Source organism: Juglans regia, chromosome 2 (assembly GCF_001411555.2).
Source record: "Juglans regia cultivar Chandler chromosome 2, Walnut 2.0, whole genome shotgun sequence".
NCBI classification, from domain to species: Eukaryota; Viridiplantae; Streptophyta; class Magnoliopsida; order Fagales; family Juglandaceae; genus Juglans; species Juglans regia.
Window position 1 is genome coordinate 2,148,132 of NC_049902.1, and position 24,453 is coordinate 2,172,584.

Below are 24,453 nucleotides of genomic sequence, written 5' to 3' on the forward strand. Positions count from 1 at the left end.
GAAATAAGATGAGTTGAGATTAAAATTAAACATTGAATAAAATATTGTTAGAATATATTTTTTTTAATATTATTTTTATTTTGAGATTTGAAAAAGTTGAATTGTTTATTTTATTTTATGTGAGAATTTAAAAAAATTATAATGATTAGATGAGACGATATGAATTGAGAATAATTGTGAAAACAAACGAGGTCTTATTATAATATTGAGTGTTAAAAGGGTTTAACCAAATTAATATACAATAATCATATGGCTTTTGGATTAAAAGTTAAGTCTTTGACAATCAAGAGTTAGAGTCTTATATAATAAAGTAGTTTGTTAATAAGATGATTATATCCACAGTAGCTTAAATTCATCTTTATCTCTTGAATATAGCTAGGATGTTATTGAGTATCATATTTATCTCTTGTCATGTTTATTCTTTTGTTATGTAATGATCTTGTAGGGAAGCTATATGCAGTATTTAAGTCGCACGACCCTAAGAATAAAGGCATGAATAAATTTTATACACAAACCTTTATGTTTGAATGAGGCCTAGGTTACTTTCTAGTAGCCTACTTTTACCATTAAATACGTCATTATTACAGGACCCATCATCCGAGTTCCAACAATTATTTGCACTCAGTTGAACTCAGCTTTATTTGGATGTGAAGATAATTTCAGATAATTTGAATTGATTTATGAGTAGTAGTATTTTATAAATTTTATTAAGATGTTTTTTAATTTGGGGTGTAAGTCTATCAATCCGATCCGATAGTCTTATTGATCGATTTCGAGGTGTGATTTTTTTTTTTTACCGGACCAAAACCAAGAGCGAAACCGACCAAATGTGTGTATATATATAAATATTATATATATAATATATTATTTTATATAGTGGTTATATAAGTTAATTATGTAATTTTCATCTAAAGAATCATCACCATTGATTATATATACAATAAATTTATTTAATATTCATAACCTTATATAAAAATGTTAAAGAGATTAGTTAATTTTAATTCTACTAATTTAATAATTTTTTGTATTACTTTTCTATAAAAAAAACGAGGAGAAAAATATTTATGGACCGAATGGACCAACCGTACTTATAGCTAATGGTCTGATCTAGTAAAAATGATGGATTGAGATTTTCGGTCTGTGACCCCCACGGACCAGACAAATTACATCTCTAATTTAAATGTAAATAAGTTGAGATATGTATTTATATGTATGAAGTAGATTGAGATGAATTTAACTTTTTTATTAAAAGTTGAAAAAGTAGTGAGTCTCATCAATAATTGATTTGAGATAGGTGCTTGACATTCAATTTAGTAAGTAAACTCATCTTAATTCATCATTACAACTTTTTCAAATCTCAACACAAAATATAATAAACAATTCAATTTTTTTAAATCTCAAAATAATAATAATATTAAAAAATAATATTCTAATAATATTTTATTATCTCAACTCAATTCAACTCAACTTAATTTAATTTAACATCTAAACGCAGCCTAAAATTGAACAACCCTTAAATTGTGTTTCGTTATCCTCGTTCGGTCACTTATAAATTGAAATCATCAGGAAAAAAGAAAAAATCTTCTTCACAACCTACTGTTGGTGAAAGCCCCAGTACACCTAACGTGCTGGATTGAAAAAAAAAAAATTATATGAGATGTGTAGAGAGTGTAATGCACAGTAGATTGATCTCTAACATTATTCCAGGAAAAAAATGTGCATAGAAACAAAGGGCCTCCATACTTCTCGGCGTGACATTAGCCCGTGCTCCACTTTCTTTTATTTTTATTTTTTTGTCTTTTTGTTTATTTCTATAAAAGATTTTTGTTGCAAACTGCTTTTTACATCTATATATGGAAGTACAATATATCCCACTCGGATTTGAACTCTCACAGAATTTTTAGAAGAGAAATGATGGTTACAGTCAGTGTAAGCGCTATATAATTATTTTTAAAAAAATGAATAAATATAAGACTTATATGAAAAAAATTAATTTTTTAATAATGAACTCTATCTTTTTTTAAAACGACTGTACGACGCTTGCACAATTTACGACTATATATAACATTACTAAAAAAGAAGAGTCATACATTCATGCATGAGGTGGACAACACTACTTGCACTTAATCATGACTACATCCTCATCTTAATTCATCATCAGCACCCGTTTTTACATGCATCAGCAGTTTTTCCAGTATCTATATTATCAACATTTAGGTACATTACATGTAGAAAAATACATATTGGTAGTTGCAACTCGAAAGAAACATTGTTCACTTATCAAGATCAGATCAAGAGAGAGGAAAGAGAATTTGAATAAAAATAAAAATCATGGGGGCTGCCTAGAAGGGGGAATTATTGTGGCATGTATGAGATAATGTGTCTTGTCCAATTATGCCCACTAGTTCAACCCCAGCTGTAAGTAACTTCCAACCTCACTCTTGGACCCCACTTTCCTCTCTCAACCCAATCTTCCAACCTAGTCTGCATCACCCCAATTCCATGCTGGCCCATACCATGAAAACCCATTTCCTTTTCCAACCTTATTCTTCTTGTTCTGATGAGGATTTAACACTATATACCAATGGGGGCGGCTACTGAAATATTCTCTCATTCAGCCTTCCAAGCATAAAGAAACAAGCAAAACTCAGAAGACCCACTTGTACTGTTGAACGCCTCTAATGACCCAGAACTCTCTGCTTGGGATGACAATGGTGTTGATGTTAATGAAGATGATAGTGGTGGTGATGATGAAGATGATACTGATGATAGAGATGTGGATGACAGAATTGGCTTAAAAATAAACAATGCATGCCTTAAACCTGGGCTAAAGAGCCAGTCATGGACATCCCAATATACCTCTACTCTCATTTTGTTGATATGTATTGACTCATTACCTCTAAATTTCCAATGAAGATGCTTGACATGAATGACTAAAAGTCCATCAATTCTAATCTCCATCTCAGGCTCTATCCCAGTGAAAGGAGGATTTCCATTGCTAATGTTCCCACCACCAGCACTACTGTTCTTGCACTCGATTGAGATTTCATGGAAGCTACTTTTCTCTTGGAATTTGACTCTTGTAGAGATCTTTTTCTTACCAAATATGTGTTCCTTCTTTGAAACCAATATGGGATCTATGAGTGCTGGCCTACAACCGGTCTTTTTGTAGGCATCCTTCCTCAGATCCCCAAGAAGAAGCACGACCTCTTCATCACAAACGACTGCAACATAGTAATCGGAGTTTGGCTCCGTTTCCCCATTGAACTTTGCAGCCTTAAGGTCCCAGAAGACATCAACAACTTTACTTTCAACCATAAAGCGTTTTGAACCTTGTTTTCTCCAGAAATACCATGGCTTCAGCTCAACTTTGCAGGTATACTGGCTTTCTCCGTCCGGACCCTGCACTGAAACTGAGAGGCCATGGAGTAGCAAGTTTTTGCACCATGTAATTGTGATTAAGCAGCACTGATCCGCGATCTTTGTACGGTATATGGACATGAAAACACTCTGACCTGACCTGGTTACAGCCGTGTGTTCATCGGATATTTTCTGGCTGGATGAGAAGCAAGCAGGAATCCCAATAGTGTCTTGCATGGCTGTTGAAAGATGGTCGATTTCAATGGGTGAGGGTGAGATCTTTAACTAGTAAATGGGCAGAGCCCAGTTTAGAGCAAGAAGTGAGAGATCTCTAACATATATATGGAGATTATGAGAGATCTTATTTACAGGATGAATGGAGCCAGAGATGCTGCCAGAGCATTGATGGAATAAGAATAATATTTCCAAACTGGCGTATGGACTGGCAGTGAGTGAGAGTGAGCGAAGAACAACCCTTTTTATATTCAATTTATCTGCACCTCTGCCCAACCTCTCTTGCCTGGATTTTAATTATACTTGTTTCTCATTTCTTTTGTTCTATTTTTTTTTTTTTTTTAATCCCTGTGAATAACGATTTTTGAACCCGAGGTGGTTTTGCTTCTGCTACACTTAAAATACTTACTTCCATGGATGGTTAAAAGCAGAGAATCCATTTTTCACCAGATTTGGTGTATAGATTTCTACAAACACAGCAGTACATTGGACTCTTGGACCATGACAGCACATGAAGTGGGTTAAAGGATGACCAGTCAAAACTAGATCAGAGAAAGAGATGCTGAAGAGTTTGGTACTCCAATGTAGTCTTCCTATTATTTATTAGCTTTCTACCTTTTCAAGTACTTTTTCTTCAAAGATGTGAAGGACGGGAATCTACGGTTATAGCAGCAGATCTTGTCCAATTCTCTGTGTTCTGGAGTTTGGTTGACAATGAGATTTTATAGCTGTAGGAACCAGCAACCCTCAATTTTGCAGGAAATTCCGAAAACCTAAACGGGAAAAAGTTCATCAATCATGAATCAACAATGAAAATGACTTTCCAGTTCAAAAATTGTGAGAAAAAGAAAAGATACAAAGCTGCTAGTTGCAAAATAATTACAGAGATTTGACCATTTGCATTTCCAAGTTATGGGTCATTGGTCATGGAAAATACTATTCTTACAGAAAATTTCTACCGACCGAAATTATATATATATATATATATTTTTACTTAATGATTAAATAAGTATTTTTAAATAAATATGTGATTTTTTTTTATTTTAAAAAAATATCTAAGTAGTTTAAAAAATGATCAAAGAAAAAGTAAATAAAATAAAAAAAAGTGTTCGAGTGTTCGGTAGAGAAATTCTCTGTGGACGAAGCAACGTCCAATTGGTCATGAAAATCGGAGAATGTTGCATGGTTGTCTAATGTTTTGTTTTTTTATTATGTCGGGAACCTCTACAAGGCGGAACCCTTCAGACCTATTCTTGCAGAGTAAACTCCGGTCTTGTAACTCTAAAATTTTTCTATATGAAATTGGTTAAATTGTTGACTTTTTACCATAAATATGATCCAAAGGATTATTTACACTAATGAGTTATCTAATGTCTATCGGTAAGGGAAAGGTTTTTCTTCACATTTGTATGCATTTATAGTCATGATGTGTTGTCTTTTAAGATATTTCATATTTAATTGCCTCATTTAAAGTATGACATGTTAATTAACGCAATTAAAAATAATAAAATTTAAAATAGACAATAGCATTGCTCTTGTCTAATAACATAAGTCATAAGGAAATAATGAAAGAAGCTAAAGCTAGATTTATTAGTTATATTAGTTCCAAATCCTTTAATTTCCTTTAGTAATAATTCAGGAAATTGTGGGCATCCAAACTTGATCTTTTGTTGTGTTTTTCAATAATTTATAATTTTAATAGGCGTACTATATATATGAATTATTTATATATTGTGCTTTTGGGTGAATTAGAGAATTATAATATATAGTAATTAATTTACATGAGGTTTATAATCTGATATATAGATATCAGAAGATAATTTAGAAAAATGCTAGGTAAAAATAAAATAAAAAAATTAAGATATCATTGACAAAGACGAATGGTAAAGACAATGGGTCCATGACAATATAGTTTTTAAACTCCAAAAATAATAAAAGAATATTTAAATATTGGTACCAATTAAAATATGTGACAGAAACACGTGACATGAGATGCGTGGATATTATAATATTATTTTCATTATTTAATAGTAACAGCAACAAAAACGTTATTAATTAACAAAAAACTTTTAATAATAAATGGACAGAGGCCGTGTTATTTGGCCAAAGAATCAGTAGCAAAGAAATTATTATATGTAAATAAACATAAGTTTTTTTTTTTTGGAACGATTTAATGTTAAATAATCATAGTTAATTATAAGGAGATCATTATTTTACTATTTATATATAATAATAAATTAATTCATTTCTAAGTTTTTAATTTCGGCAAATGTATATTAATTATCTATTGAGGGAATAAAAATGATGCATTTTTACGTCATGAACTCGATTGTTCCAGAGATAAAAAGACTCGTAATCACAGTACAATATCATACTCTAGCTTAAATCAATGTGGTTTGTCCTTGAAAGAGATCATGAATATAATAAAAGTTTTTCCTTACAAATTATTAAAATGCTACCAATCAAACACATTCTTGATATGCAAGTTTATCACATCAAGTTGCACACAAACATATATGTTTTTTGAAATTTATTATTATTGTTATATATTTTTATCTCACGATAACTAAGTAGCAAAACTTCATAAATATATTATGGAATGGCAAAATTTATTTATCATCATTTTTATCATTATTCTCTTAATCGTTTTTTATGTGGTATTATAAGTCTACAAGTAAAATATAATAAATACTCTCTAATCATTTAATACAACATCATAAAATGATGAATATTAGCTAGCATTACTCAGAATATATAGACAGCTTTGGTGCTAATTGTTTTGTCAACTACAGAAGTGCCAAGGGTAGAAACCTTTCAAGCACTTGGAGATTTCCGAACGGAAAATATTTTAGCTACAAAAAGATTAAATAAAAGTAAATCATAAATTGATATGACTTGATCTAATACGTGAGATATTTGTAAATTTAATTTTATTATAAAGTATATTTAACAGATCCTATAAAATCTCGTCAGTTTATATATTTATTTTTATATAATATTTTTATATCTATAGCAACCTGGCCCCCTTATTGAGTTAGAGCATCCGTATCGACTTCTTCAAAGTCCATTTCAACTTCAAATTTAACTAATTTTATCAATAGTTGGCCCACATTGAATTAGCCAAACTCATTTCATCTGTAATTTGATCTACAGTAATGTGATCTTTTTTTTCAAAGATGAAAAGAACTGTACTAAGTCTAAATGGATTGTTTATTAATTCCGGCCCCCTCTCCTGCGATTTCTTCTTTCTTCTTCTTCCCTCTTTCTCTCAAGCTTCTCTTTTTTCTTCTCTTCTTCACTCTTTCTCTCTCGCGTCTCTGCCTTCTTTGGATTCTTCTAACTTTTTTTTTCTCTTCTTTCTCTTTTGCTTCTCTTTATGTGTTTCTAACTAAATTTCATTCTAAATTTTCTTGCTGAAATTCTATTATCACATTGTTGTTACATTCGCATATTTAGATTGAAATAGCTAAAACCATGTATAGAGAGACTGAGAAGGCCACATACAACATGGAATATTATTGGTGTCTATTGAGACACCAACCAAAATAGCAGCAACACGTGTCCATGTTGTCAATGAGAATGAAACCACATGGAAAATGCCCTGATATGGCAGAGTCAACTCCACTAGGAGATAACACGATAGATGACAACATAAAGGTCATTTTTTGGAGACCTCTAGACAAGAAGGTTGAGAAAGAAAGGGAGAGAAAAATGAAGGCTGCAGAATCTTAAGATGCATAATTTATTGAGGCCTTAACTTGCATGACAAATGATAGAGCTGTCTTCATGTCTTAAAGAAGAGAAGCGACCAATAAATTGGATGCTAATATGGCTAAATTACTAGTGGTGAAAAAGAGGACGAATGATACGAAGAATAGGAAGATCGATATGGAGATAATGAAGATGGATCTTGCTGGCATGAATGAAATGCAGCAAGAGTATTTCTTGAATCTTCAAAAGAGGTTTTCAAGAAATCAAGGAAGCGATTTTCATCTCCATCTCTATTTTCATCTTTTGAAAATGTGTAACCTTTTGTTGGTGTAGTGTTTTGGGGTTGTTTTTATCTTGAGGTTGTATTTGTTTTGGGGTTGTAGCCTATGTTATTTTATGGCTTTTTGTTATTTTGGATCACAAATATGGGTGTTTGAGAATGTGGGCAGCAACTAACTATATATAAATATTGTACTGTGGGCAATGATGAAACTTTTATATTTGGATGTTGATATGGTATAAATTGTTTTTCACATTGTTCTCATTTTTCCTTAAAGCATTTCGTGTATATAATAATATTCATTTTTTTATTGGATTGTGAAAATGAAAATGAATATAATTGTTAGAGATTATTAAAAAAAAATTAATCAAAAAATAAAAATTAATCAAAAATATATAAAAATAAAAAATAATAATATTTTATTATTATAGAAAGTGTGATGCTAATCTAATATAGATTTTAAGTTTTGAATAATTAGTTAAAAGTAAAAAAGTTATATATTAATTAAAATTTAAAAAAAAAATTGAAGAATAGGATGTCAATCCAATATTAATCCCCTCGTACGCGTGAAGTATTCCCGCTGATCAAACGCATCCGCGGGTAATTACAAGGGCCATGAGTCATGACTTCAAATATATTAATACATAAATCATCAGCATGAGGTTTCGAACTCTTTTACCAGCTGGTGTTTATCAATATTCAAGTACTAATTGTCACTTGAATTTTCCTTATTAAATGTTTTATTTTATGATCATCTTGATGCATGGGCTTGAGCTACTTGGAGTACTTGGGCCCTACTACTAGCCAGGCTGCAAAGCAGCCTGTGTTTTCTTGCTATATATATACTTTGAAGAGTTATTCTGGGCATCAGTCCGTAGCCGCAGTACACCCGTTCTGTATTTTTTTTTTTTACACTCAATCAGTAGAGTGTGCTGTGGCTGCAACACACAGTATGCTGCAATATATATTTTCTCTACTTTGAACCATGTGGTGGAATGTTCATATCAAATTCCAGATAATTAGGAATAATGCTAGCCTCACCGTTCGTTATTATTATTATTTTTTTTTGTTCTTTTGTTGTTTTTTTTTTTTTTACTTCGTAATTAAAGAAGTATTTTTTTAATAATATTATAATTTTTTAAAAAAATATATTTAAAAGTATTAAAAAATACATATAAAAAAAGTTAAAAAAAAACACACCAAAAGCAATCAACTATGGCAGTAGTGTCTTTTTTCTTTGTAATCTTTTAAGAAAAATAATATTCTCAGCACCAGTTTTTACTGCTTGGTATTATCATTAGAATTTTTTATTTTATTTTTTAATTTTTAATTTTTTGTTTAAATTGATAGGAAGATGTAGATTTTATTATTTATTTTATATCTTAACACTTCCCCTCATGTGTGGGTCAGACTCACCCTCAATGAGTGACCCATCATGTAAAATATTTAATTAAATGAGATAGAATGTAGAGTCAATATTCGAACTCATGATCTCTGCTTTGATATCATGTGAAATCATCATTTGTCTCAAAAACTTAAGTTGATGGAAATATGTAAATTTTATTATTTATTTTATATCTTAACAGAATGAGATGTCATGTTGTGAAAAAAACTAGACAGATTCTGATTAATGAATATTTCTGGAAAGTAGGCATTGTTATAGCAAGATGCATGCATGCAAGCAATCAATATCAGTATATACGATGGTTTATTAATATTAGTACTACATGATTCAAAGCTGCGAGGAGTCTAGCTAGTGGCTGGGGTCGAAGTTGATCAATCTCTATTCCCGCAAGTTGTAGTACTAGTACTCATTAGAAGTATTTCGGACTAATTCCTAGCTAGCTTGTTGATCTCTTTTTAACTAAATATTGTTGGTGTATGTAACAATTTCGTTAGGGTGTTTGTCCCACATATTGATATATTAATTGATCACAGTAGAATTGAGTGAGTGCAAATTATGCACACTTAGAAAGTACTTCCTAGCTATTTATAGAGCAGTAATGCTACATACAGTTGTGGAATGTGCAAACGTCGTACAGTCGCTTTGAAAAAGAGTGAGATCCACTTATAAAAAATTAATTTCTTTTCATGTAGGTCTCATATTTATTCACTTTTTTCAAAGTGACTACACGACACTTGTACACTCACGACTGCAAATATTATTTCTCTTTATAGAGTAATACAGGCAATAGTTGACAAGAAGCACAAGTACCTTTTGATCATTGAGTTAAACATGAGATGTGACGTCTCTTGACACTTAAGGTAAATCGATCAAAACCATCACCATGCAGGGAGAATGTAAATCGATCCACTACGGTGCACCATGAATTGGTGTGGTTGATCACATGAAACTACAAATATTGCCCTTCAATTTGACTGGTTACGGCCTTCCACATGATGAGAAGCATATATGCAGCATGTTTTTCATTAAATCAACAACTGATCGATATATGGTGAAAACAGTCATTTTTAGTAATAATTAAGGTGTGTACGTAATAAATTACATATATATATATATATATATATATAATCCCGGAGCAGTAGCATGGCATTGTGATGTATATATCTAATTACAACTTTCGAAAATAGGAGATTAATTCTGTATTATAGGTACTCTTAGCTAGCTCTGATCAGGAAATTATAAAAAAAAAACAGAAACAAAACCAGAAGAAAAAAAAAACGAGGAGAAGATCGATCAAGATCAAGAAGAAAACATATGCACAATTAATGGATGTATAAGCAGCATAGGAGGACTGCAGAGAGAAAAAAAATACGAGACAGTGAAATTAATTAAGCATTTATTAATTTGTAATTAATGATCTTCAATTAATTAGACTTCGAGAGAAAATCTTGGGTACTGGTGGGCCGGTGGCTATCATTTTACTAAATTAGTTAATTAAATTGACGATATTTTTTAAAGTTTTATAATTTCTCCCGTTAAAACTTAATTTCTCTTTTCCAAAAGCTGATCTATGAATCTTGATAACTATTTTCTTGTAGAGCCCAAATTATATTTTATTTGTTGGCTTTGGAAACTCAATATATAATTCTTAAAAACTTGATAATTTTTCTTATGATAATTTATGTGACACAGATGATCAGTTTCTAAGTACTGATCGATCACGTACAGCTCTTTGATGTTGGATACAGACGAGAAATTGTTGTGAAATTTAGAAAAAACTCACTCATTGAGGGTTTTCAGAATCTAAGATCAAAACATTGATCAGTTCCATTTTGATAGTTGATCGAGCTGAAAATAGAAATATATTTAAAAAAAGGTAGTAATTATTTTGTGTCTTTTCTTTTGTAATTTATATCTACTTTGTAATTTTTTCTTTTTTTAAAAAAAGAGGACAGAACCTCCAAATATTGATCAATACAAGTCTATTTTCAATATAATAATTTAATCTTAAATCTTTAGTATTTTAAATTAATAATGCCTGTCTGTCTCCAAATAATGGCCAAAGGATAGGGTGATATATAATGCTTTGCAGATATATATTCAACCAATATAAAAGCACTGCATCATGTACACCAATTAGAAAGTGAGGAGGGCCAATCTTTACTGTTTGAGGGACAAAATGAACTCATCTAAGAAGCAATATTATCATATAGCAGATTGATAGGTAGTGGGAGATCAAATAATTAATGTACCAGAAAAAAAAATGGTGGGGCTGGCTTGCTTTGATAAGCTGGGATATATATCTCTTTTAACTTCTGTACTAATTTTCTTGGTATATATATTTTCTTGGTGTTTCCAGAATGTTGAGGGATGCACAATGGTAGAGTTGAAGAATTTTTTTCTCCACACTAATTTACTGCTTTAGTTTTTCGTTATTGTACTAAATGGAAACAATGTTCATAATTTCTTGTCTTTAATTTATTGCTCTTAGAATGTATTTAGGCATTCTTCTGTATATTTCTTGTGTACACGGACTATGTCTATTTCATTTATATCAATAATATTTATCTAGGGTTGAAAGAGATGAGGCTAGGGTTATAATTCGTTGAGGAGGTTGAAAGAGATGAGGCTAGGGTTCCAAAGAGACAGATACAGTGCAAAATTGTTAAATTTCATGTGATCATGTTCAAAGTTAGTTAATTTACAGATGTATCACCAATCATGTTGTTTAGTGCAGACATGATCAAGTAGAATATATAAGCTGCAGTTTGATATGGACACGATGTGCATATGATCTTTCTAAAGCATGCAGCAGCAGAACCCTGTTTTCTGCACCAAATATTAAGTGGACGTCTGACCTGTACTTGTTGCCCTGGGGTCCTTTGCTTTGCTGATGGTCGATTGTTCTTAGCATATATATAGGAGGATCAAGAGCGAGCAAAGATATAAGTGATAGATACTGATCATATATCAGGCGATAGATCATTATAATTCGTTGAATTTCTTTGTTAAGGCCGCATGAGTGGGGTTACATGATTAGTGTATTGAAATTTGCAAGTTGCAATTAATTTGCACCAAATAAACCTTTTCGTTGTGTACTGTGATTATTAAATGATTTTGCAACTCATTTGTAAGTATATATATATATATATATATATAGCATTTAAAGCTCAAAAATAGTGTCGAGATCTTATAATTATTGTCGATTTTCCTAATTTGAGTTGTCAACTATTTTTCATTGCTTTTTTCTTCAATTCATGTTTAGATCATATATAGGAAGAAGAATTAATGCAACTCGATGGTTGTTGTTCATGGCCTGGCCGGGCCGGGTTTAATTAAGCTAGCTTGCAATTGGAATAGGTATAATGTTATAAAGAGCGAGCTAGGATAGGGTTACCCAATGCATTTTGGAAACACACTTATTTTCATGAAAAATATATATAGGATATAATTCGATCGGTTATCACGTACAGTCAAAGTTTTATCCACATGAAAATTAGGAACTGTTTGGCAATAAGTAGTTTGAATGGATTTGCAAAAGTTATTTGGAAAAGAAAAATTAAAAAACAAATTAATGCGTAGAAACGTCTTGACATATATATTATATATTAGTGCAGAAATGGGTGCATGCCATGCATATATATATATATATATATATATATATATGTATATATATACATGATGCAGATCGATGATCATGCGTGGCTGCATGCAGGCCTCTCTGGCTTCTTTCTATAAAACAAATTAATTAATGAAGGATTAATATGGGATTCATTGTTCCGATGAACATTATCTTTTGTCTGGAACGATTGGACTATAATCCTCCTACACATCTTGACTGCATGCATAACAATTTGACTTAAAATTAATGGTCATATCTTGAATGGTTGGCGTTGAAGGTGCTGCTGTTAGGGCTGGTTAATGATCTCTAGACAGCTGGTTGGTCATGACACGAGTAGTACTTGAATTGTCAAAAATATAATTCATACTAATATATATATATATACACATACATGCACGTGTATATAATATATATATATAATATTTGAAATTACGGTAAAAAATATAACTTATATTTTTAGAACTTATAACTTATATATAACTTATTATTATTAAAAAATTATTTACTGTTTGGTAATTATACATATAAAGCATTTTTAAACATGCTACATTTGTTTGAAAACAAATTAAAAAAGTACTTTATGAGGCATAAATGAAGATCATTTGAGGTATAAATCAATTCAGCCGAAAGAAATGGAGACTTAAGGGGTGTAGCGCGCAGCAGCAAGGTGAGGCACAAAAATAAGTCATCTGTTGTTTGCAGATGATTGCATTATCTTCGATAAATCAAAAGTGACTGAGTGGATTAAAGTACAACAAGTGCTCGAATCATATGGGAAATTAGCTTCAGGCCAGTTGTTGAATAAGCAAGAAGCCTATTATTGTATAACAAAAAATTTTGGAATCCATATTAATTAATAAGTTTATTATTTCTCTTATTAATTTTAATTTAATTTTGTTGAGACCACCACCACATCCCTTGAAAATAGATATTATATAGAAATTATACAAAATTTAGGAACTATAAGAAAAAAAATTGGATAGAGATATTTCTAAGTATATTGAAATTCTATAAAAGTTTTAGAAGTATATGGGGATTATAAATTTTTTGGGAGGACCATTTTCTATATTTAAAAAATTATATAGAATAAAATCTTAGAATCTTAAGACTATTTTGAATTTTCCATAAATTTTGGTTCCGCCACTGAATGGAAGTATACCAAGAATTAAATGAGATTTTCTTCGGCCATCTTTGAATTAAGGCGATGCTCTAGCTGATGTAATAAATGACATAAATAGCTGTTCAGAAAATTGGACAAGTTATGGTCATCAAGTCATCAAGGATGTTATAAGATACCTATTTAGCTTAATTGCTTGCTTTAAGGTTTCATCATGTGATTACACAAACAAGATATAATAACGTTAAGGCCCCCTTATTTTAAAGTATAATTCATCATTTTTTTATTACCATATTTTGATCATCTCTTGACAATGTTAAAATCCTAGAAAAGTGTTTATTATCTTCCATAAATCTCAAAGCAACAGGTTATAAAGTGCACTAAAGTCGCATAGTTTTTTTTTTTAAAATTGTTACTGCTTTTTTTTTTTTCTCATTTATATTAATTGACATGTATTTTTGTGTATATTCTTTTATCATTTTATATTTCATGATATAATATCAAATATTTGAAAATAATTTTTGTGTATGTGAGATTAGATACTCTTTATCAAGCTATTCACAAATTATTAAAAAAATAATAGTACAAGTCTAAGCTCTCGTATAGTTATACAAATTATTTCCATCTTATTTCATCTAATCATTACAAATTTTTTAAACTCACACACAAAATATAATAAATAATTTAATTTTTTCAAATCTTAAAATAAAAATTATATTAAAAAAATTATATTCTAACAATATTTTATTCAACTTTCAACTTTTATTTCATCTCATCTCATCTCATCTGTGTAACCATTACAATTTCAAAGAGCTTCTCTCTAATTCATGGTTATAGTGCACATAGTGTTTGCTCTTTTTTAGAAGTTGTTTGGATACATTAACTCATTTCATTTTATCTTATTTAATAATTATAATTTATAAAATATAATAAATAATATAATATTAAAAATAATATTTTAATAATATTTTATTATAAATATTATTACAACATCAATTAATTATAATATTAAAAAACTTGAAACATGATGCCACGTAAATTACTGATGATGGAGACTGGCCGGCTTCTGTCGGTCCCACCCTCGCTCTCCATTCCATGAAGCCCGAAGGGCTGACCTTTTAAACACACGAAATCAAAAATCGGATAAACAAAAACGAGTTCATGCTGAGTCAGTTCGATACGCTCAGCCATTCAAGCCGATTCGCCTGCACGAAATTCCTCTCTCTCACAAGCTGCTGCTTCTCTTATTCTTCCTCTGATTTATTCTCAGGACCCATAGGTGTCTCTTTTGGTTTCTGGGTATCATTTGAATCTCCCAATCCCGCTTCTCTTTCGCCGGTCCGGATTCGACTCGGCTCGTTCCGAATTCGATGTGTGGTTTCTGAATTTGATCTGAGATTTTGGTGGGAATTAAGTTTTGCGTGTGCTCGAATATTAGATACGAGAAATGCCACTGGACTTTTTGTTCGAACAGGACCCGGACAATTCCGACATCGAGTTCGTTGAGGTTGATCCCACTAGTCGATATGGTCGGGTCAGTTTAACGACAAAGTCGTCTACTTTCCATCCGAAATTCTCAGTTTCTGCTTGTAATTTAATTTTTATTCGTTTTCTTCTTATTCTGATTCCAGTTGGTTTTCAGTTTAGATTAGGAAAATAGTAAATCCTTCTCTTTTCTTTTGTCTCTTTCATTAATGACGCGCTGGATAATGTTAGTTAAAAAAGAAAACTTTGTTTCATATACATATATGTATAATTGCTATGTCTATTAATGGTTGTGCTTTTGTTTGAATTTATGGTGGTTTTTTTTGCAGTATAAAGAGGTTCTAGGAAAAGGTGCTTTCAAGAAAGTGTATCCTTTTGTTCAATTTGCTATATTAATCCTGAGTTTATACTATTATAGATCACAAGTTTCCACCTGCTGCACTGTGACTAAAATGACTTTGAGACTGGAATTGTAAAGGCTACATTTGTGCGTCCTTGATCAAAATGTGGGAATTTCAGATATCGAGCATTTGATGAATGGGAGGGAATTGAAGTAGCTTGGAATCAGGTTAAGGTGGCAGATCTATTGCGAAACTCTGAAGAGTTGGAGCGTCTATATTCAGAAGTTCATTTACTCAAGACTTTGAAGCATAAGAACATAATTAAGTTTTATAATTCGTGGATCGACACCAAAAATGAGAATATTAACTTCATTACTGAGATTTTCACCTCTGGAACATTACGACAGTGAGTTCTATATTCTGCTAGGCTATTATTATCAGGTTTTTGGTTTTCATTTATCTCTTTTCTTTTCTTTTTTTCTTTTCTGGCTTTTTGTTAAGGGCTTTGTCTGTCACTGGATATTGTGAAGGTACCGGAAAAAACATAAATATGTTGATACAAGAGCATTGAAGAAATGGTCTAGGCAGATTCTTGAGGGCCTTCTGTACCTTCACAGTCATGACCCGCCAGTTATTCATCGAGATTTGAAGTGTGATAACATATTTGTCAATGGAAATCAAGGTGAGGTGAAAATTGGTGACTTAGGCCTGGCTGCAATTCTTCGCCACGCTCGTTCAGCTCATAGTGTCATTGGTGAGGATTCTAGTATATTGTCATTGTTTTCCTCTGAGATCATATTTTTTATGGGAACTTCAGTTACCAGTGCGATGGTGTTACTTTTATTTTGACTTCAGGGACTCCGGAGTTCATGGCACCAGAGCTTTACGAGGAGGAATACAATGAGCTTGTAGACATTTATGCCTTTGGCATGTGTTTGATAGAGTTGGTGACCTTCGAGTACCCATATGCCGAATGTGCCAATGCGGCTCAAATATACAAGAAAGTGACATCGGTATGGCCTTAGCAATCTTTGGCTCATTTCAATTACTATTCTATTGCAATTTCTTTCTAAAATATATTTATTTTCTTACCTTGTTTCACCATTTCATATTCGAAAGCTTTTGTAGTCTTGATAAAGCTAAGCCCTGTAAGGAATGGTTAATAGTATGGTGATCAGATTCTTTGGACTCCGTAGTTTCTCTAGAAAGTTCAGCTTCTGCAAGATATCTATGTTAGTTCAAGTTCCCATTCTAAAGCAAGAAAGTGGCATCTCCATGTTTACATTCTTTGACATGAAAGATAGATAGTTAATGAGGCTCATCGTTTCAAATCTTCTCAGCACTTCAATTTGACATTTCTAATTTTTTGGACCTGCAAATGTTTGTGAAATTTTGCAATCTGGCTTGAAGCACTGGAGTTTGGAAACCCAAATCTCAGTTTTTCGAATTTCAGTGCTAGGAACGCCATTAAACTTCACTTTTGGTGTGTAAACTTTTCATGTCAGTTCTTTTTCTTTCTAGGGAAGAAAGCCAGCATCATTGGCGAAAGTAAAAGACCCTGCAGTTAGAGCATTTATAGAAAAATGTATTGCAAATGTCTCTGAACGCTTGTCCGCCAAGGAACTTTTAATGGATCCTTTTCTCCAGTCAGATGAGGACAATGAAAGTATAGGTCGTTCTCTACGACACAAGACCCATCATTCAGGTAAGTTTCAGTATTTTCTACAGAGATCAAAGGCCTTTATGTTTTTCCTCTCATTTTAACTTGTCAAAGACAGAAGGCAATCATGGTCAGTCTGATATTGTTAGAGATGGTAAGGATTCAGCTGTGGAGACAAGAGACTTCACAGTTCAAGGTCAGAGGAAAGATGTGAACACCATATTTGTGAAACTACGAATAGCAGACTCCTCAGGTTGTCTATCCTTCTCTTTGTTTATTATTAATTCTTCAAATTTTAAACAAAGAAAAAGATACTTTCATTAGCATTTACAGGGATTAAGTTGGAATTTCTCAATATTGGAGCAGGTCATTATCGCAACATCCACTTCCCGTTTGATATTGAGGCAGACACTGCAATTGCTGTTGCAAGTGAAATGGTTGAGGAGTTGGACCTCACAGATCAAGATGTTTCAGCAATTGCTGAAATGATTGACTCAGAAATTCGGTCACACATCCCACATTGGACACCAAGAGAACTCTCTGGAGATAGTTCTGGTGGAGAGGTTGCAAGTCCTGATATCTGTACCTCTGAAGCCAAGGATGACGCTTCTTCCCTCATGAATGAGCCTACCCCTTCTTCAAGTGGTTTTGCATTGGAAAGATTGCCTTCAGGCCGTAAGTATTGGTCTGACTCGCCCAAGGCACCTAGTGAAACCTCTCCAGTGCAGTGTGGCCCTTCAAACTTGTCTTTGCTGGTTGATTCAGTCTCTGCTGGAGCTAGCTTGACTGGCAATAATGAAAACTCTCCTGACCTTAATGAAGACAGAGACCATCCTAATTTTGGTGCTTTACTTGAACAACCTGAGGATGACTGTGTTTCTGATGATGAGGATGATAATAGTGAAGAGAAGAAAGCTAATTTACTTGTTGACCTACAATTGGGCAAGCAAAATAGTGCAGATCCAGATTCACATTCTAGCAATGGAGGTTATCCATTTGAAGAGAACTATTTTGAATCAGCAGCTATCAAGATAATTGCTGGAAAACTTGAGAATCTGTTAAAGCAGCAGCAACGGGAGCTAAATGAATTGAACAGGCAGCATGAATTGGCCACATCAAATCTTATGGAGGGATTTCCTCCAGAGATCTATCAAAAGGTCTTGAATATGTGTAAGCAGAAAATTTCCAACAACGAAATGCACAGTGCTACACACAGCTATACTTAGCATTTTAGAGATTTGAGGCCCTATACAAATTGGGAGTGGTGTTGTCTCGCTTTCCCAGCTTGACGTTGATTGAAAGTTTAGGTAATCCACTCACTTTTCACACAAAGGAACACATATACCTGGAAGGCCGGAGAAAGTCTGGAAGGTATAATCATCTTTCACATGTTGATACTATATATTCCATGAAGCTCAAATATCCTTCAGGAAGCATGATTACTCAGATGCAAATATGTGATTTTCGTCAAGATCGTTCTGCTGGATGCGTCTGAAAATAGACTTCAACTGTGTTTAAGGGGAATGCCGAATAAAACTACGGGTATTGGTGCTGTATTGAGAGACGATGATGTGCAAAGTTATAAGCCTGGGAATCATTTTTGTTGAATAAGTATACTTTCAAGAGTGACTTGCGATGGGCTAGCTCAAAGAATTGATCCATGCACATTGACATAGTGATGCTGATGAGGTGAGACTGCTCAGATTAGCCCTGTATTTGAGTATGCCTAGAGAAATCGGTTTGATACGAGTAATCAACATTCAGTGTATACTTGTAGATATGCATTATTATTTACTTGGTTTCAATTCTGTTTATCTTTGTTGAAGCAGTAGATATGTAAAATGTATCACATTATCACGTGTTATTGAATACAAAAAGATAGATTACTGGTTTCCTAAAACCATGACTGCCCACACCTGTAGTCAAGGAAGTGGGACTCAGCCTCTCTTAAATCATGCTTTCACTTACTTGTGAATGACTTCAACCACAAAGGGGAGAGAATATAAGCCCTGAATCTTGATTGATCTCATCACAATTTTAAACTCCAATAAAAATATATTTTAAAGTTTTTTTTTTTTTGAATTTACAACATTTTTTTAATGGATTCTCACTTCCACAAAAAATCTAAAGAATTTATTTCTCTTTAAAAAATTTAGAACTTTTACAAAAAAAAAAAAAAAACTTACATTCAATTAAATAAACTCTTATTACTTACCAAAAACTAATTTCATTTTTCATTTGATATATATTTTCACAGAAAATCCATAATCTAGGCACATAGATGCATGCATCTAATATTACCATACTGGTTCATTTAAAATAGGCTGAAGATTCTCTTGTGCAAATAATTTTTACAACTCAAGAAGAGATACACAAAATTTATAGATTTTATAATATTAAATATTATCTAAATAATATTAATAAATATGATAAAAATTATATGTTTTATCTATATGGATAAAAATAAAAATAAAATTACTAGGAATCCCGACCCAAAGGGCCAAAACACTCACCTTGGGCAATGTCTGGATAAACCCCTCCTCGGTATGATATGAGGACCGCCTTCGTCTTCCAAATTTCCAATAGATAACATTCTCCAGTCTCCGTTCCCTTTCTTTCTTCTTCACTCGCTTCCCCAAACGGCGCCATTCTCGTCATGGCTGCAATTTCCTCAGCAGCAGCTTCAGCCTCAGCTTCCTCCAAGCTCACCTGCCCATATGCCTCCCCACCCTCCCCAACTACTTCCTCCCTCACGTTCTACCCCAAATCCACCTCCAAACTGACTAGACCCACCGCCATATCCCAACTCTCCTCCTCTTTCCTCAATCCCTCCACCATCCTCCACCTCTCTCCCTCTTCTTCTACCACCAAAACGAATCTTCACCGCCGCCTTTTCACAGTCCGAGCTGCCCGCGGTAAATTCGAGCGCAAGAAGCCCCACGTCAACATCGGCACCATTGGCCACGTCGACCACGGTAAGACCACCCTCACCGCCGCGCTCACCATGGCTTTGGCCTCCTTGGGTGGCAGCGCACCCAAGAAGTACGACGAGATTGACGCCGCCCCCGAAGAACGGGCTCGTGGAATCACTATCAACACTGCCACCGTCGAGTACGAGACGGAGAACCGCCACTACGCCCACGTGGACTGCCCCGGCCACGCTGATTACGTCAAGAATATGATTACCGGTGCCGCCCAGATGGACGGTGCGATTCTCGTCGTTTCCGGTGCGGACGGCCCAATGCCACAGACGAAGGAGCACATACTGCTGGCTAAGCAAGTGGGTGTGCCCAACATGGTGGTGTTCTTGAACAAACAGGACCAGGTCGACGATGAGGAGCTCTTGCAGCTGGTGGAATTGGAGGTGCGTGAATTGCTTTCCTCTTATGAATTCCCAGGGGATGACGTGCCCATTGTTTCTGGTTCCGCTTTGTTAGCGTTGGAGGCTTTAATGGCTAATCCTAGCCTTAAACGCGGGGACAACCAATGGGTTGATAAGATTTATGAACTTATGGATTCTGTGGATAGTTACATACCAATCCCACAGAGACAAACTGATCTCCCATTTTTGCTTGCTGTTGAAGATGTGTTTTCGATTACTGGTCGTGGAACTGTTGCCACGGGCCGTGTCGAGAGGGGTACGGTTAAGGTTGGAGAAACTGTGGAGATTGTGGGTTTGAAGGACACTAGGAATACTACTGTGACTGGTGTGGAAATGTTTCAGAAGATTCTTGATGAGGCTTTGGCCGGGGATAACGTGGGGTTGTTGCTTAGAGGTGTTCAGAAGGCTGATATACAGAGAGGGATGGTTTTGGCTAAGCCTGGCACGATTACCCCGCATACTAAGTTTCTTGCCATTGTGTATGTGTTAAAGAAGGAAGAGGGTGGTAGGCATTCGCCCTTTTTTGCGGGTTATAGGCCGCAGTTTTACATGAGGACTACGGATGTGACGGGCAAGGTGACCTCAATTATGAATGATAAGGATGAGGAGTCTAAGATGGTCATGCCAGGCGACCGTGTGAAGATGGTTGTGGAACTCATAATGCCTGTAGCATGTGAACAAGGAATGAGGTTTGCTATCAGGGAAGGAGGGAAGACTGTTGGAGCTGGTGTTATCCAGTCCATCATTGAGTGAAACTGGGACGCTTTTGCCGTTGGCATTCTTGATAGGAAATGCCGTTACTTTTTTGAGTGGTGGCAAATGACATCTTATCCTCAAATTTATGCAATTAGTTTTTCCATTTTACTGAACTTTGATCTGTCCCATGTCATATATCTTCTAGGCTTGTGCTTCTTTTGCTTTATGCTGATATCTAGCATCAATGGATAACATTTTTGTGATGATCAAATGTTACTTTTGCTTTTTCTGTTCTTCATCTTGCGTGCTACCGAAAGTACTTGCTATTATGTCTGTTCTGAAGTGAGAAATGCACATAAGTGGGAGCTAGGAATATAGTTTGCATTTACCAAATGATATGGGTCCTTTTTTGGAATTGTTTATAATCTAATGACGTCCATTTTACAGTTGAATTTTCATAGATCTGAATCCTTCCGGCATTGTATTTTCTCCTGCATTTGTATTATAATGCCGGGAGTGAGGCAGATACAGTACATAACATGATTTTCAGAATCTGCTTTTGATTGCCAGATGCTTTGTGCCACCCTTCTCTTAGTTGAGGCTGATTTTCAACCTTGATAATGGGGGATGAAAATGAATTGTTGCTTTTACTACTTCTTGATATTGATTGAAGATTATACATCTCTCAATCTTTCATTGAACCCTCTACAAAACGCTGCTTCTCTTTACGGCTCGCCTATTGTCCTTCAACTTTGTTTTGGAAGCTACAACCTGATAAGCCACACCTGAGATGGTTCTGCCCAGTCATGCTCTACACAAGCAAAGTGCCATTGTTGCATGTGAGCTCTGCGTTGCTGTTTGTCTTGAATTTACAGGATCACTTGCTCGGAAGATGTGTATCATTTGCTCCTGAAGTACCACTTAGTGAGCAACAGGTCGCTTTGCCATATTAACTGCGTGAAAGTGTCACTACTTAGAGTTGGTCTGGAAACATTTGTAAGTATGTTTTCCCCTAAATTAGTAATGTTTCTTGAAGACTAGTGTTGTTACCATGCTCATGATTTATGTGCAGACTATAGAGTTGTATATCATTTTGCTATAGGAAAATTGATGGCAAATGACTACAAAGCCCTTTGAGAGTTTCTTTGTGGTTCTATATTTGCACTGGTTACGCTTTTGTTTTTGTCTCAAGAAAATGTAGTCTGTTATGTAAGGAAGAAATGTTTTTGGTGAGGTTTGAAGAACGCTCTCACATTGGTAGGCTTTGGAGAAGCATAGTTTTTTTTTTTTTTTTATAGGTAATAATATTTAATATTATTTATCAATAGGAGTAAACAAGTACACTGACTTATCAAAAAAGGAGTAAACTAGACATTGATGTGTTCATGTATATGTCCTGTATACTTGGGCTCTTTTTGTCACCCTTTTGATCAATAAAATTTGTTTACCGATAAAAAAAAAAAAAGAGAGAGTAAACAAGTACACTGGATGTATATAAGAAAACACCTAGCCCATACAAGAAAGCCCCTAATGACCCAAAAACCTCATGAAACCTACCCAAAATACATCAAGCCCAAAACACCTCCCCCCCTTGTTTCCATAAAACTAATCCTCTACCCGAACATCCCACAACGAGATCGTCTTCATAATGCCCTTCCTTTATTCTTCCATCGACTTGAGCTACGTCCCTTAGCGTTGTAGTTGATTGCACATGAAAGATGCTTTAACTCTCTGCTTTTTTTAAAATGTGATTTAGTTTCAAGCGTGTGACTTGCCTCAATCGCAATGAGTAAAGTTTTAAATTGGTCTTCATATGCTCCATGTTCTTCATATGAAAGCCCTAGGATTTGTTGAAACTCGTTAACCTTATTTAGAACCCAATCCGATGTTGAACCCGCTATATCGTTTAAAGGAGGAAGAGAAACCAAGGGAACGACATTATCCCTAACCATAGTACCCAACTGCACTCCCGATTCTAAACCTTCCCCCACATGAGACACCAACGACAAACCGCCAGTATCCTTCCCGCCATATTTTTGCTCGACAGCTATATGGTTATTGTTCATTGTTTCTGTCACCATTAAAGGTTCCTCCCCTCCATCACCATTGCTTGACTTTGCACCACCCCCTCGACGATCCTTACCGTGTCACTTTGTCTACCCTTATTGTAAACCCGTTTGATAGAGGCTTGACTGTTTCTTCCAAAGTACTCTAGACCCCGTTTGCATCTTTTGTAACCCCATTTGTATCTTCTAAAAAAGGCTTGATTGTTTCTTCCAAAGTACTCGAGACCCTGGAGGGACCCCCGTCTTCAACTAAAGATGAGCCCTGGATAGAAGTACTAATCCCAGCTGCATTTGGTGCCTGAAGCCCTACAGGTCCCTCAGGAGGCATAGTGACACTGTCATGTAGGGTTGCAAATGGTCCGGTCCAGTCCGGTCTGGCGATGGACAGAATTCTCGATCCATCATTTTTCCGGACTGAACATCCAAAGGGACCAGACCGGACCAGTTGGTCCAGCCTATTTTTTTTTTAAATAATTAATAAAAAAAATTATTAAAAATACTAAATTAAATTAAGTGACTTATTAATGTGGATTATGTAACAAACTCAATAAAAAAATATTTTATATGGTCAATGATAATAAGTTAGATGAAAATTATATTATTAATTTATATAATTACTATATAATTAACTAATTGATATTATATATTAGTTAATTTATAGAATATTAACAAGTGTTAATAACATATTTAAAATTTTATATTGTTAATAGTGATAAGTTAGATGAAGATATATATAAAATATTGTTAATTTATAAAATATTAACAAGTATTAATAATATATTTAAAAATTTATATTGTTAATTGTACAATTATTATAACCCTGGACCGTGGACCGGACCGGATCGATCTAAGTCTCGGTCCGGTCGGTTCGTTCGGTCCGACCGGACCGTTTATCACCCCTACTGTCATGGACAAAGATGCCAGCGTCCAACGACCCTATCTGTGACGGTGTTGAGACACCTTTTGCCGGCACACCAATACCCACGACTAGGTCCAACCTCTTATCCACTTTAATCATAGATCTCTCACATACTTCATAATTCCCTTCAATTGAGCTTTGACATCCCACAATACCCCTTCCACCTCTCCCAATA

The 24,453-nt window shown here is 34.1% G+C and overlaps 3 protein-coding genes across 3 annotated transcripts; 2 read left to right on the forward strand and 1 right to left on the reverse strand.

The window, feature by feature from the left end:
* Positions 1-2,610: 2,610 nt before the first annotated feature.
* On the reverse strand, positions 2,611-3,597 carry LOC109005550. Its single transcript, XM_035687340.1, has one exon. The coding sequence runs from the start codon at positions 3,595-3,597 to the stop codon at positions 2,611-2,613; it is 987 nt and encodes a 328-aa protein (XP_035543233.1).
* An 11,286-nt stretch (positions 3,598-14,883) lies between these two features.
* Positions 14,884-19,140, forward strand: LOC109005549 (probable serine/threonine-protein kinase WNK3). The gene is made up of 8 exons (XM_018984544.2): positions 14,884-15,263; positions 15,544-15,581; positions 15,734-15,961; positions 16,086-16,309; positions 16,411-16,568; positions 17,077-17,260; positions 17,334-17,468; positions 17,582-19,140. Exons 1-8 carry the CDS (start codon positions 15,177-15,179, stop codon positions 18,439-18,441), a joined length of 1,914 nt encoding a protein of 637 aa, XP_018840089.1. The 5' UTR covers positions 14,884-15,176; the 3' UTR covers positions 18,442-19,140.
* Positions 19,141-19,693: 553 nt separating this feature from the next.
* Positions 19,694-21,591, forward strand: LOC109005546 (elongation factor Tu, chloroplastic-like). Its single transcript, XM_018984540.2, has one exon. The coding sequence runs from the start codon at positions 19,872-19,874 to the stop codon at positions 21,348-21,350; it is 1,479 nt and encodes a 492-aa protein (XP_018840085.1). The 5' UTR covers positions 19,694-19,871; the 3' UTR covers positions 21,351-21,591.
* Positions 21,592-24,453: the final 2,862 nt, after the last annotated feature.